Source organism: Pichia membranifaciens (assembly GCF_001661235.1).
Source record: "Pichia membranifaciens NRRL Y-2026 unplaced genomic scaffold PICMEscaffold_9, whole genome shotgun sequence".
Classification (NCBI taxonomy): Eukaryota; Fungi; Ascomycota; class Pichiomycetes; order Pichiales; family Pichiaceae; genus Pichia; species Pichia membranifaciens.
Window position 1 is genome coordinate 21,895 of NW_017566990.1, and position 13,231 is coordinate 35,125.

The following is a 13,231-nucleotide window of genomic DNA, read 5'->3' on the forward strand; positions in this document are numbered from 1 at the left end:
AATTATAATCCTCTCTTAAGTTGAGTAAAGCAATACTGTATTAAGATTATTATTAAATTAAGAAGTCTATTAAAAAGCTGTATATTTCCAATCGTGAATGGGATTGAAAGATCAGATTGGAGTCAAATATATTCAGGAGCGATTGACCTCATCAATCTCCTCAGCACCATGTGCATTTTCGATCTCGTTGTGGTCATCAGACACCAGGATGATACCATTCTTTGCTGCATTTTGTCTTTCTTGACGTTTGTAATAATAGAGAACAACAAAGGTCCAAACACTCAAACTGAATGCACTGCATGCAGTGAAAGTAAAACCCTTCAAGTAGCGTGGAGCTTCGACAGTTTTCCAAACCAAGACTGAGATCCATGCCACAGAAGTCTGTGCCATAATGTTCATAATGACCAAGATGATGGCCCTATATTGTGGATCTTCACGACAGATATCATTCATCCACGAGTATAAGACCGGGGCCATTGCCCAACCAGTGTATTGAAGAATAAATGCAAACCATTTTGCACCTTCTGGGACATACCAAACAGCTAAGATGACATTTCCAATGATATTAAGAACCTGGGACCAAATGATGGCTTGCCAACGTGAGTGGAACAAATCAGCGTAGCAACCAGTGAGGATCAACCAGAGGATACCCACAGCAGGAGTTGCTGCACTCAATTGATTGACCTTCCCAACACTATATCTCTTCAAAGACTTCAACCAAAGCAAGTATGCACCAGAGGTACCGTTGTTGTTATTCCAACAGAAGATGTTCCAGAGCGTCAGGACGTATACGTGCCACGAGGTAAACACTTTCTTCCAAAGCTTCTTGTCAAAGAAGGATCTTTGTTCGGTGACATCAATTGCAGTGTTGTTCTTGTTCAATCTCTTTCTAGCAAGCAGGATTTCTTCATCAGTCAAGAAGATGGAGTAACATTGCTTTGGAGTGCCCGGGATGGCATAGAAACCGATGATACCCACAGCAAAGGAGATAATAGCGTCGATAATGAACATCCAACGCCAACCTTCGAGACCATTGACCATGTTCAAGGAGTTGTAGATAGATGCTTGCAATAAGCCAGATGTTAAAACACCAAGATACTGGCCGATGTAGTAAACCATGGAACGACGGGTGATCTCGTCCACCTTGTACCAACTTCCAAAAAGATACTGATATGCCAAGTAGCCTGGGGCTTCAAAAACACCGACAAAGAATCTCATTGCCTGTAAATGTGGGACGTTTGTTGCCTTGTAGGAACCAAGAGTGAAACAACTCCAGCAGATATCCAGAATTGGCAAAACGTAACTGAGAGGAACCTTGTATAGGATGTACATGAATGGAATTTGGAAAACAATGGCACCGACCGTGAAGACGGCCTGGGTGTGGACAAGGTCGTTACCCTTCATGTCGATACTTTCCTTGAGACCACTGACGTAGGCGTTGTTAAGGTTGGTCTGGTCCAAGTACTTCACCCAATATGCCATCATGGAGTAGAAGCACAACAACACGTCGAGCTTCAAAATCAACTTCTTCTCTGCAGGAGTGTCGTTCTCGTTGAACCAATGGTACCACTTGTGCGTGCTTCTGACCTTCTTTGATTGACGGAACTCGTATTCGTCAAAGAAGTGGTACCATTTTCTGTCACTGCTTCTTCTGTACTCGATGGTATCCGAAGGACTACTCTCCAATGACTCCGTCTGCGAGGCAAACGACTCCGAGTCTTTCTCCTTGCTGTAGACAACGTGTGTGGATCTGTCTTCTGATCCTTGTGGCTCTTCCACCACCCTTTCGACGGGAAAGATGCCCCACTTGAGTCTTGACCAGGGAGTGAGAACACAGGACATGTTGTGTTACTGCTTGTTGTATACCTCCAATATCTAGTCTGAGATGCCAAACCGTCCGCCACCAGCGCAACCACCCATCCTGGTAGCCCCTCCCGGTCTTTTGCATCGGGACTGGATTCTCCGTCTCTTTTTAAGCAAGTGAAAAGTTCATCTGAAAAAATGTGTCAGAAAAGGAAATTTTCCCCAGGGCGGTTAAAAAGAAAAACCCGCTAGGCCCTTGCAAAAGCCAACTGTGGCGGTAGCCTCCGGTTCCGGCCCGCCGGCCAGCGTGTAATCCCGGTGCAAAATTGCCTGCTTTCACGTGCCAAGTGTCGTTTTCGACCCAGCCAGAAAGCCGGGGAAGGCCGGCTGCTGCTACGTTCCGACGGCAGATGCCAGCGACGCGTCGGACGTGTCGCCCGTCTGAGCCGGTTTAGGCCGATCTGTGGCTCGACGCCCGGTGCCGGTGGAAAAGCCCCACTATGGCTGCCGCGGCGGAATAAAACCGTCGGAGTTGCTACATGGAGGTAGGACATAGAAAAATAGGCATGTTTTTTATAGAGACAAACAACCGAAAGAGTAGTGTTTCAGAAGGCATTCGGCAGATTAGATAAAGGAAGGTGGCGTGTCCGATTGTGTCAATGCTTATCTCAGTAGATGTAGCGGAAAGTGGTGTTCTCACGGTCGGTGAGGTCCATGGCTAGGACGTCCCGGGCTCCATGAACGCCGTAGAGCTTGTCCCGGCGTCTATTCTCACGTAGAACCACAGCTCTTAGTAGCACGGAGAGGCAAAAGGCGCCTGCGAGAAATACGAGAAGCACGATCTTGGCCGGCGTGTATGCGGGAGCGTCTTTTGCCTGAAACAGCTGTGGGCCGATGAGGTTCCCTATACAGAAGGCCATGAGGGTCATGGCATTTTTCGCTGTTCTCTTGGTGTGGCCGGAGGTGTTTGAGGCATTCCAGGCGTAGGCTAGTGCTACTACGGCACCGTTGGAGCCGAGGAGGTAAACACCGAAAAGCTTGCCGACTCGGTACTGCTCGCCCAAGGCCATGAAGAGAGCGGCGCCGAGAATCGAGGGAGCAGTGACAAACGCGAGCATGAGCGCATACTCGCCGGTGAAGCTGGTGACCCAGCAGCACAGCACGGCGGACACAATTGACACAAACCCGATGGGTATCTGGATGATAGCAGAGATCTCGTTGGAAAAGCCAAAAGTCTTGATGATTTGCGAAGAGAACACGTTGAGTCCTCCCCCGTCGGTCAACGAGAACACAACAATGAGGAACATAATCCACGTCTCCACCTCGCACAACATCTCCTTCACCTGGTAGAACTTGTACGTTCTGTTCTCCAGTCCGATGTTGTTGCCGCGGATGTGGTCGAGCACTATCGCCTTTTCTGCTTCCGACAAGTATTTGCACGAGAGCGGGTTGTCCGGAAGAAAGATTATTGTAAGCACGCCAACAATGAAGGTGATAATGCCCATGAAAATGAACATTATCTGCCAGCTGGCGATCGATGTGGAGTGAACGTGCTGGAACCCAAAGGAGAGAAGAGAGCCGACTATCTGGGCAACACCGATCTGCATGAACCACACACAGGTCCGCCTCGACTGTTCAGGTTTGGTCCACCACATCCCCATAATGATTATTAGACAGCATGCAACGGAGGCCTCAAAGATCCCCAAAAGCACCCTAACAATCATCAAGCCCGCGTAAGTTTCCGTACAGGCGTGGAAGGCAACCACTGCTCCCCAACAACAGATATTGACTCCCAAATATTTGGCCACAGGCAATTTTTGTATCAAATACGCAGCAATGGGCTCTGTGGCCACAAACCCAACATAGAAAATGGTTCCCAAATTCGCAAACTGGTTCCCATGTAGGTTTTTCTTTATCCCCATGATCGCCGCGTAATTGAGCAACGACTTGTCCAAAAACTGAAGAAAGTATATGGCTATGAAGAACGGCATAATCATGAAGTCAATTTTCCATTTTAGTTTGAACGGGAGTTTGCCGGCTTCGATGGATACGTTTTCATCTAAACTGGTGGTGTCTTCAACGAGTGAAAACTTATCAGTCCCATCATCAGCAGCATTTGCTGGCTTTTCCATGGTGGTGCCCTCTCAAGGTCTTCTGTTTGCTCTTTCACAGCAAGCACAACAGCCTTCTAGGCTTCTTCCAATTGTTCTTCCAACTCTTATGTCTAGTGGTTAAAAAAACGCACGAAAGCCGTTTGACTTGAAACGATCAGCAGACGATGATTCAATGACTTCGGAAAATGACTCCGGAACAGATCTAAGAGTCATCGACGCGTCGATTGCTACGGAGCTGTGGCATAACAATATTGCGGCCTTGTTGTAGCGGCGGTGGAGAAATAAACAAATAGATAACAAATCCTCCAGTTGCGGTCCTAAGGAAGCACACAACCTGGGGTGTGAAGGGGAATCTTTTACAACACCCCCACCCATAATAAAGCATACTGAGTGATAGAAAAAGATGTCGAAACGCTTGCGTACTGCTGAGCAGGAAAAAAGAGATCAAATAGTTAGAAATAGGAAGATATACTCTTGCCAACGCTGCTTCAAGGCTAAAAGAAAGTGCGATAAGACCAGACCTTCTTGTTTGAGGTGTTCCCGAGCACGAACAAGCTGTGAATACTTTACGAAAAAACAAATCGATGAACGGTTTCATGTCCGACAAGGTGCTCCGGTATCTGTAACCGAAGACACAGATAGTTCAAGCACAGAATTACTCAGTCGAAGCGAAAGCAATAGCGGTTCAACATTGCAGAATGTTTTAAATACTGAGATCAATCCTAGGTTGAGCCAAAAGGAAAACCAGAACTTTACCATTATTGTAAGCTCAACAGGGGAGTACTCGAAATTCTTTCCTACGTGCTTTTTCTCTTACTATGAACATGCAGGGAATGTATCGATGGTTTTAAATCTGAACAGTTTGAAAAATAAGGCGTTGGCAACTTTCGACTTCTCCAAAATCATCTACCCAATGCATTCGCTAAAAGAAATCAAATCAAAAGTACCTTCTCGTGAAATTTCCGACTTATTGATTGATCATTTTATGAACTATATTGCTCCCTTCGTCCCTATTGTTGACCCACAAGAGTTTCTTTATGAATATGAAAAGTTCTGGGAAGATAGTCAAAATTTTGAAGACAAAAATTTTCTAGTGGTAATGTTTGCAATATATTTTTGCAGTTGCACAAACATCGCTTTGCTTAAGGCTCTCAAGGATAAAAAGGATTGCCTGAAAAACGAAAGCTTAAAAAACCTAGATTGTGAAAATTTGAGAACCTCAAGTTTCGAGTGTATTGAGAATTTGAGAAGGATGTTGAACTCAGACACAACCCCTTCCATGTCAATTATAATAAGCTTAACACTTTTGTACTATGTTGGTTCGGCTAACGGGTATTCTGTCTCTGTCCAAATCACTAATTTGGTCAAATATGCCCAGATATTTGGTTTGCATAGAAATTTAACGACAGACTCAAATGAATTGCCAATGAGGAGTATAGTCTACAGATTTGTGTGGTATTTAGATGGCTTAGGAGCTTACTATTCAGGATTTCCGCCCAACATGCACCCCGAGTTTTTTGAATGCGATGAAATTTACAATCTGCCTTCAAATGATATCCACATTCTTTTTTTATCAGGTAGGTTGTGCAATACTATGGTATGGAACAAGCTACTTTTCGAGTTCAACAAAATCAAAAAATCTGAGTTTGACGAGTTTGAGGAAATAGAAACTCTCTATTTCAACTCAATTGCAATTGTCAACGCAATCAATAAAAAAATCATGGAGAGCGAAGACAAAGATTTGAAATACAAAAAATGGTTGGTTACTGAAACACGGTTGGGATTGCATAAGTCGATGTTGTTGGTAAGTGCTTTGAAATACTCAATGAAGTATAAGGAATACGATAATTACAACAGAAACATTACAACAGATTTGGTTTTACAATCAATGTTATTAATAAATGAATCGATATTTAAAGTCAAACTTGGTATGGCTGTGATGCCCGAATCGATTTGGTTTTACAGGTTTGCAATACCATTCCAAGCGATGTATATTGTGATTTCTCATATTCAAAAATACCCGGATCAACATTTGAACTTTTCAACATTAGATAAAGAGCACGAATATACGGTAGACGAGGAAGAGCTTGAATTGAACCATAATATAGGCGATTTGAGAGTTGGTCTTATAGACTCATCAATAGAGTCGTTGTCCTTCTTGACAACATTTTGGCATTCGTCGAAGGTCGAGAGATTCGAGAGGTTGACTAAATTCAGAGACTTTGTATGGGAAAGAAGAAGAGAAACTGAATCACAGAAAGTTTTTGCACAGGAGGAAAACTATGATTCTAATGATAGGACCCCACTAGATGATGATACAGTTTACGATGATGAAAATGAAATTAGCAACAGACTCGCCAAAGGGCTTAATGGTTACAACACGTATTTAGGTACGGGTTTGGACAACTCAAATGTTTTTGAAAACGATGATTATTATGATGCATATGCTTTTCTTGACGATGGTTCAAAGTTCTGGTTTGGGAGGGAGTATTAATTTTGCTGTTTATCTTTTTACTATTACGGACGGGTTTGAACATACGACTTGCGGGTATTGACAGATTTGTCTCCGCTTATCGGCTGCGGCTACTACATTTTTCGCGGAAATACATCGCCGTTGTCTTACTAAGGATTCCACTCCTTCTGTTTCATCGATAAGCTTCGAGCGTTGTTTTGAAGATGTCGTGCCCCATTTACAGCAGTGTAAACAATCTTGATACGGAAAATTATGCGCATGTATAGATAAGCATTCAACATTTCATATGACTTTATTTAATAGCGAAATCAAATTTCAGATTGAAACTTGATTCTTTTTTCGAATGATAATTGTGCCACCGATGCAATCATTATCCATGGGTCCCTATGACAATGACGATTTATTAAGAAGAGACCTAAAAATAGGTTTTTACTAGTAAAGGAGAAAGCAGCCCTTTTTTGTTAGTTTTCCTGATGAGAAGTCTCGGCTTTTGTGTGGTCAAAATAAAATTCAAGTCTAAAATGGTATTCTATTATAATCTATATAATTAAACAGTGTTTTAATATGCAATGTCTTCAGCATTTGTATCCTTAGGTTCTTGATTTCACACTTGAGATTTGTAAACCGTATTTGAGACCTTGACACCCCAATCCCAGTCTGGATCCTGCATGTATTCCTCCGTACCATCTTCCCGGAAGAGTCTGATCTTCTTAACGTCAGAGGTAGGCCATTCCTCGATCTGCTTTTCGAAGTTCAAAAACTTCAAGTATGGTACCAGCCATTTGTTGAGTTGAGTTCTTTCTTTCTCAGTGTAGCCTTTACGTACATTGTAGAACCAAACACTTAAGTCTGCACCATGTGGGACTTTCCAGTCCTTTTCAAGATGTTCATCCAGCCACTTTGCCCTGAAACTTATCCTGTAACGGAAGATATCCTCAGCTGGAAATCCATTTTCAACTAGCTTGTTGATCAAACCTCTAGCAGATGAATAAACTTGGCCATCACCAACTATTGCACCATACTTGATTCTCAATTTTTCCTTTAGCTCCGGCTCAGAGAGACCTTCAAAGTTTTCTGGATTGGCCTCATACAAATCCAACAACGTTGGGACAACTGAACGAGGATAGTAGTTTTCAACCTGGATGGGTAGCTCATCAATAGTGGTGGGAGTGTTGAGTAAAGAGTACTTATATCTTTCATTGTCCACTTCTCCATTCAAGATTCTAAGCTTTTTATCTTTCATCATTTGACAAAACTTTCCAGAATTCAAGTCTTCGATAATCTTAGGTGAGATAAAATGATTATCAGTCACAGCCCTAAAGGTATGTAGTGTAAGTGTAGGTATGAAATCTTCAATGAAATTAGTGTCCAATTCTCTAAGCTTCTCGAGTTTTTCATGGCTGGAAAGGGTCTTGTCAATGTTCAACTTTTCAATGATCTCATCAAACTGATCTTGGCTTTCTTCAATAGTCTTAGGCTGAATGTAGACCAAGTTGGAGAAGAAACAGCATTGCTTGATAATTTGCAAACATTCAGGATGGTACATCTCATATGCTAGCTGGAAAAAAGTAGAGTAAGAACCAGCGGAAATACCACCAACAGAAATTTTCTCAGGGTTACCTCCAAATACATTGATGTTTTTATAAGTCCACTCCATTGCCATTCTCTGATCCCAGAAACCAAAGTTCGAATTGAGTGGGTTTTCCTCTAACAACTCTTTACCTGAAAGAAAACCAAACATGTTCAATCTGTATCCGGGGACGACCAAAATGAACTTGTTCATAAACTCTTCGTCACTGAACATTTCCACAACATTGAAGTTGTCTGTGTTTGGGGTATTGTATTGCAACCATCCACCATGGATATAGATCAGAACAGGCCAGCCACCTTCGGGTTTGTATTTGTCAGAAGCCGGAATCCAAATGTTTGAATATTGAATAACCTCTTTGCTTGGTGATTTGAGGTATCTGAAATGGGGATTAGGCACTGATGGTTGTGGGCATTTCAACCCGAACTCCTTGTATTCTCCTGTATAATCATAGTCGTTCGGCAATTCTTTAGGTAAAGTGAACCTAGTAGAGCCTTCGCATGGGTAGGCGTAAGGAACTTGGGCCAATCTATGGCAAGCAGGTTTTCCTGTTTTTGGATCATTGAATGTAATTCCACTTAGCTTTCCATTTTTCGGGGTCTCCAAACTATAGGGAAGGCAGTTGTCAGTGGAAATAGTTTGTCCCATTTTAATCCAGTTTTTTGCTTGAAAGTTGCTAGATATATTCACGTTAGGCAACCGATAAGCTGCTAGATTTTGCTATAACCAAGCAAGACGGTCTCAAAAGGGCATCTTTACTAATATATATCTTATTCATATACGTCTTCGAATACTAATCCGACGGCTCGGACAAGAAATTTAGTACCTCTCGACCGCACTGCGGCTCTAACGCGCCTAGCGGTTGATAAAATGCGGGTGGGTGTATTTTTCGACCGCCGTCGCCGTTTCCGATAAGAGCTCGGAAGTTGCTGTCGGGTATGTCGAAGTTCTATTGATCGTCGTCCTGGATTAGTCAAACCATATTTGGGTTTTGCTTAGGCTTCTAAAAAACAGCCAGAGTCTTATCAGATATGATTGTTGGTATCGGTGCGTCTTATCTGTTCATTTTGACGCTGCTCTTGTGTTGGCCGATTAATTCTTAAATATAAGTACTTCCAGTCACGTCTGAAAAAATAGGAAGATCATCATCTATCCTTGGTAGAAAATTTGTTTCATATCCTCTTTGCTTGTTACTTACAGATTAACTAAGCACAACACATCGCAAAGTTTAGACCATATGACTTCTGCCTCCAGTAGCCATGAGCAGAATGCTGCCAATGAAAAGGAGAATGTGGATGTTGGAGTTTCTTCGGTAGACAACTTCACCGCTTTGGACACTGTTATTTCACCTTCTGGTAAGGTGATCCACATTGCCCATGATGACGCTCATTTGGATGAGGCTCTAGAGTTTGCAAGAGCGCATGGTCACGTTGACATTTCCCCCGAGGAAGACGCCAAGGTTCGCCGGAAGTTAGACATGATTATCATGCCTCTTTTCTGTTTCTTATACATGAACCAATTCATGGATAAAACAGGTATTTCCTTTGCTTCCATCATGGGTATCCAAAAAGATTATAAAATGGTGGGTCAGATGTACTCCTGGACGAACTCGGGTTTCTATCTTGGTTACGTTTTTGGGTCTCCATTTGCAGCAATTGTCTTGCAAAAAGTTCCAACAGTTAGATTTGTTTCTTTTACCATTATACTATGGGGCACTATTCAATGTTTGCACTGCACTCCTAAAACGTATGCTGCCTTCATGTTTTTGCGTGTCTTCCTTGGATTTCTTGAATCGTTTGTTGCTCCTATCTTTGTTATCATTTTGAACCAATACTACAGACACTCTGAACATTTTGGTCGTACTGGTGTTTTCTACGGTTTCAATGGTTTGGGAACTATTTTCTTGTCAGCAGTCTCTTCTGCTTTATATAAGCATAGTGCTTCTTACTCTATCAGCGGATACAAGATTTTATTCTTGGTCATTGGATTGATGACGATCATCAATGGTTTCCTTATTCTATTAATCATGCCAAACACTCCTACAGAAGCAAAGTTTTTAACCGAAAGAGAGAAAGAAGTTATCATTGAAAGAATTAGACACAACAATCAAGGATTTGGTAACAAGAAGTTTAAGTGGGAACAGGCTGTAGAAGTTTGTAAAGATCCAAGAACGTTGATCTACTTCTTACTTTCATTGTCTGTTGCTATTCCAAACGGTGGTATCTCTGGTTTTGGTACCATTATTTTGAAGAGTTTTGGATACACCACTTTGAAGTCTTTACTTATGAAGATGCCTGTTGGTGCTTTTGAGTTATTTGGTCTAGCTATTCTTCCAATTGTGTCTAGATTTGTGAAGTCAAGAATGGCAATTGCAATCTTTTATTTGTGTGTTGTCTTGGCAATGTGTTGTATGTTAGCATTCTCCAAGAATACCAATGCTGCATTAGTAGGTTATTGGATTTATGGTATATCACCTGTCGGTATTGTTTTGATTACATCATGTGTTACTTCGAATACTGCTGGTTTTACTAAAAAGTTACTTACCAATGCCATCACTTTGATCGGGTACTCTGCTGGTAATGTTATTGGTCCACAAACTTTCCGTTCTACAGAAGCACCACACTACAACAATGCAAAGTCTGGAGCTGTCGGTTGTTATTGTGCTGCTATATTCTTAGTTGGTGTCTTAACTGCTTACAATATTTGGGAAAACAAGAGAAGAGATAAGGCTAGAGAAGCAGAAGGAGACAAGTATGTTGTTCCTGATAACTTAGAGTTTGCCGATTTGACAGATTTCCAGAACCCAGAGTTCAGATATAGAATTTAGAGTTTGTTGATTTTTCCAAACTTTTTTGTTTTACCACTTTTTTACAATCTCCTTTTAGTAATAGAAATATGAATACCGCTAGCTATCAAATTATATGGTTTAATTACTTTCAAAGTAAGGTAAAATTATAAGATAAATTTAAAAAAAAGTTTCGAAAAAGCATAATGAATGTTCAATCCAGTCCCACGCATTCACCAAAGTAAAAAAAGTTGTCCTACTTACAAAGGATATATGAATCTATCATTTTCTAGATCTGTTAGGTCCAAATTAGCACCATCGACTTCCAACTCACCATTAGAGTCATCACTGACAAAACCCTTAGCTTCACCCTCTTCTGCTAAAACTTGCTTTCTAACTTTGTTCCTATTGTTTAAAATGAACCAGATAACTAAGGCAATTAACGGAGCAACAAAGAAAGAAAGTACAATTTGAACAATCCATGCAGGAACATATCTTGGTCCGTCTTTCTGCCTCCACAACTGAGGAGATATTATATTCGCAATGCTGTAACCGACAATAACCATTGCGTTCCTTGTCAACTTCTTGGTGTGACCAGAACAGGAAGTAGAAGCCCAAGAGAACATCAAGATCCAAGGAATACCGAAAAGTGGAGAGGCTAAACAGAGCATGGCCAAAAGAGCAATCTTTTTTTCCCATGGGATCGTGACAACAGCAATGGAAGCTGCAAACGAAGGAATAGTCCAAAAAACAACCGAGAATGCAGTGTAGTTCGTTTTGTAGAACAGGAAAGTTGTTGCAATTACACAACATATGACTGCAAAACCACCTGAAGCTACTGAAACTAACGTCGAGTCCAAATTATTGATTCTCCCAATACCTTCAAAAAGTAAGTTTTGTTGATAAGGTAAGTTGTTGGCCAATTGCTGTAAGAGGAAAAAAAAGAAAAACAACCAAGACACAGGATCCAACAAAGCCTCTATTGCTTGTGATTTCTTGAAAACTTTCTGCTCAATTGAGGCACCTGTCGTTCTTTGTACTCTTCTGATAGTCCAGATTTTCTCCTTTTCAGACAAAAACACTGCATCAGTTGGGTTACTAGGGTAGAGGAAGAAGATGACAATGGTCCAGAGGAAAGTACAACCACCAATAATTATGAAGAAAAGCTTCCAGATCGGAACACTAGATTTGGAGTAAAGAATACCGTAGGCAATAAAACCAACTGGAATAGTCACACCAAGACAAGTTGAATAGAACAATGGAGCCGTTGCAGCCTTCTCATCAGCAGTTAAAAATTGACCCATTGTGATATTGAGCATAGGAACGGCAACTGCTTCAACAAATCCCAAAAAAAATCTCAAAGCGTAGATACCCTGGTAGTTGGAAGCGGTACAGTGTAGGAAGATGATAATGGTCCACGAGACAGAAATAGCAGTCATCAACTTCCCAAGTGGAAGTCTTTGGACAAGAAGAAGGTTGAGTTGGCCAACAATAGTACCACAGTAGAAAAGAGTGGAGGAATTATTGTACTTGTTTTGGTCTAGCCCTGTATCAGCCCAAAGCTCGAAAATAGACGCATAGGATAGAGTAGCTTTATCCGAGTAAAGTAACAAGTTAGTCATTGAAGTCAAAAACACCACGATTCCGACCAACTTTCTGCTAAGTCTCTTCTCTTCGGCTGGCGTGATCTCAGGAACATCTGCATCATGTTTGGCCATGAAAGCCAAAGTGACATCTGCGTCCCGAGAGGAAATGTGTCTCTCTGACGTTGCAGTCTTTTGAATAACAGCATTATTCTCGTGTTTCTCTATCGATGAAGTTACCTCCGACATTGTGAAAACGTTCTCTATGTGTGTCGAAGTATATGTAGACGTAGGCGAATAACCGATACTTATATGTCAATATCGTGAGCGAAGGTCTGCGATAAAAAGGAACGTTTCCTAAACGGTTGTGCCACAAGTGATCAGCAAAGCGAAGAGAAACGGTCCTTTTATAAAAGAAAGGCGAAGGTTATCAACGGTAAAAAGGAAGTCACCAATATCTCTCCACGGTTGTTGCCATACTTTGTCAAACAATGTCAGCAAATTTTCATTTTCTTCCCTTGTGCCTCCCCAGCTCCGGTCATCGTCATGGTGAAATTAAGGCTGTTCGTGAACCCTCTCTTATCAAGACTCGTCTGTCAAACCTCTTCCCTGCATATGCGCCAGCGGCACCACTAGTGCGACAGAGCCTGCGTTCATATCCGCCAATATGCCAAACGTGCGCCTGCATATGTACTTATAGTGCGAAAAGAAATTGTGTATCTCATAAAAATAAAAGCGCCACAATTTTTACAATGGCCAGCTTACGTCAGCAATTTTTATGGCTTACAAAACAACTTGATTTCTACAGAAACGGTTGCACGGCGGACGCCCGTTGCCTAGTTAAGAAAGATTGCGCGGCAACACGTGATGAGGGGCTGGGGGTGA

The 13,231-nt window shown here is 41.8% G+C and overlaps 6 protein-coding genes across 6 annotated transcripts; 2 read left to right on the top strand and 4 right to left on the bottom strand.

Moving 5' to 3' along the window:
- Positions 1-9: 9 nt before the first annotated feature.
- Positions 10-2,075, bottom strand: PICMEDRAFT_18535 (hypothetical protein). The gene has a single exon (XM_019162046.1). It carries the CDS (start codon positions 1,840-1,842, stop codon positions 133-135), a length of 1,710 nt encoding a protein of 569 aa, XP_019015171.1. The 5' UTR covers positions 1,843-2,075; the 3' UTR covers positions 10-132.
- A 252-nt stretch (positions 2,076-2,327) lies between these two features.
- Positions 2,328-4,017, bottom strand: PICMEDRAFT_18536 (hypothetical protein). Its single transcript, XM_019162047.1, has one exon. It carries the CDS (start codon positions 3,933-3,935, stop codon positions 2,472-2,474), a length of 1,464 nt encoding a protein of 487 aa, XP_019015172.1. The 5' UTR covers positions 3,936-4,017; the 3' UTR covers positions 2,328-2,471.
- Positions 4,018-4,320: 303 nt separating this feature from the next.
- PICMEDRAFT_74899 (hypothetical protein) lies at positions 4,321-6,411 on the top strand (the record flags this gene model as incomplete). The annotated part of the gene is made up of 1 exon (XM_019164904.1): positions 4,321-6,411. The coding sequence occupies one exon, from the start codon at positions 4,321-4,323 to the stop codon at positions 6,409-6,411; it is 2,091 nt and encodes a 696-aa protein (XP_019015173.1).
- A 469-nt stretch (positions 6,412-6,880) lies between these two features.
- Positions 6,881-8,699, bottom strand: PICMEDRAFT_18539 (hypothetical protein). The gene has a single exon (XM_019162048.1). The coding sequence runs from the start codon at positions 8,624-8,626 to the stop codon at positions 6,995-6,997; it is 1,632 nt and encodes a 543-aa protein (XP_019015174.1). The 5' UTR covers positions 8,627-8,699; the 3' UTR covers positions 6,881-6,994.
- Positions 8,700-8,997: 298 nt separating this feature from the next.
- Positions 8,998-10,884, top strand: PICMEDRAFT_18540 (hypothetical protein). The gene has a single exon (XM_019162049.1). The coding sequence runs from the start codon at positions 9,216-9,218 to the stop codon at positions 10,803-10,805; it is 1,590 nt and encodes a 529-aa protein (XP_019015175.1). The 5' UTR covers positions 8,998-9,215; the 3' UTR covers positions 10,806-10,884.
- PICMEDRAFT_18541 (hypothetical protein) lies at positions 10,853-12,972 on the bottom strand. The gene has a single exon (XM_019162050.1). It carries the CDS (start codon positions 12,593-12,595, stop codon positions 11,024-11,026), a length of 1,572 nt encoding a protein of 523 aa, XP_019015176.1. The 5' UTR covers positions 12,596-12,972; the 3' UTR covers positions 10,853-11,023.
- Between the last annotated feature and the right edge of the window lie 259 nt (positions 12,973-13,231).

What these genes read in the sequence shown, in the direction of transcription:
- PICMEDRAFT_18540 (XM_019162049.1), top strand. Translation starts at nt 9,216, where the DNA reads ATGACTTCTGCCTCCAGTAGCCATGAGCAGAATGCTGCCAATGAAAAG.
- PICMEDRAFT_18539 (XM_019162048.1), bottom strand. Translation starts at nt 8,626, where the DNA reads ATGGGACAAACTATTTCCACTGACAACTGCCTTCCCTATAGTTTGGAG.
- PICMEDRAFT_18541 (XM_019162050.1), bottom strand. Translation starts at nt 12,595, where the DNA reads ATGTCGGAGGTAACTTCATCGATAGAGAAACACGAGAATAATGCTGTT.
- PICMEDRAFT_18535 (XM_019162046.1), bottom strand. Translation starts at nt 1,842, where the DNA reads ATGTCCTGTGTTCTCACTCCCTGGTCAAGACTCAAGTGGGGCATCTTT.
- PICMEDRAFT_18536 (XM_019162047.1), bottom strand. Translation starts at nt 3,935, where the DNA reads ATGGAAAAGCCAGCAAATGCTGCTGATGATGGGACTGATAAGTTTTCA.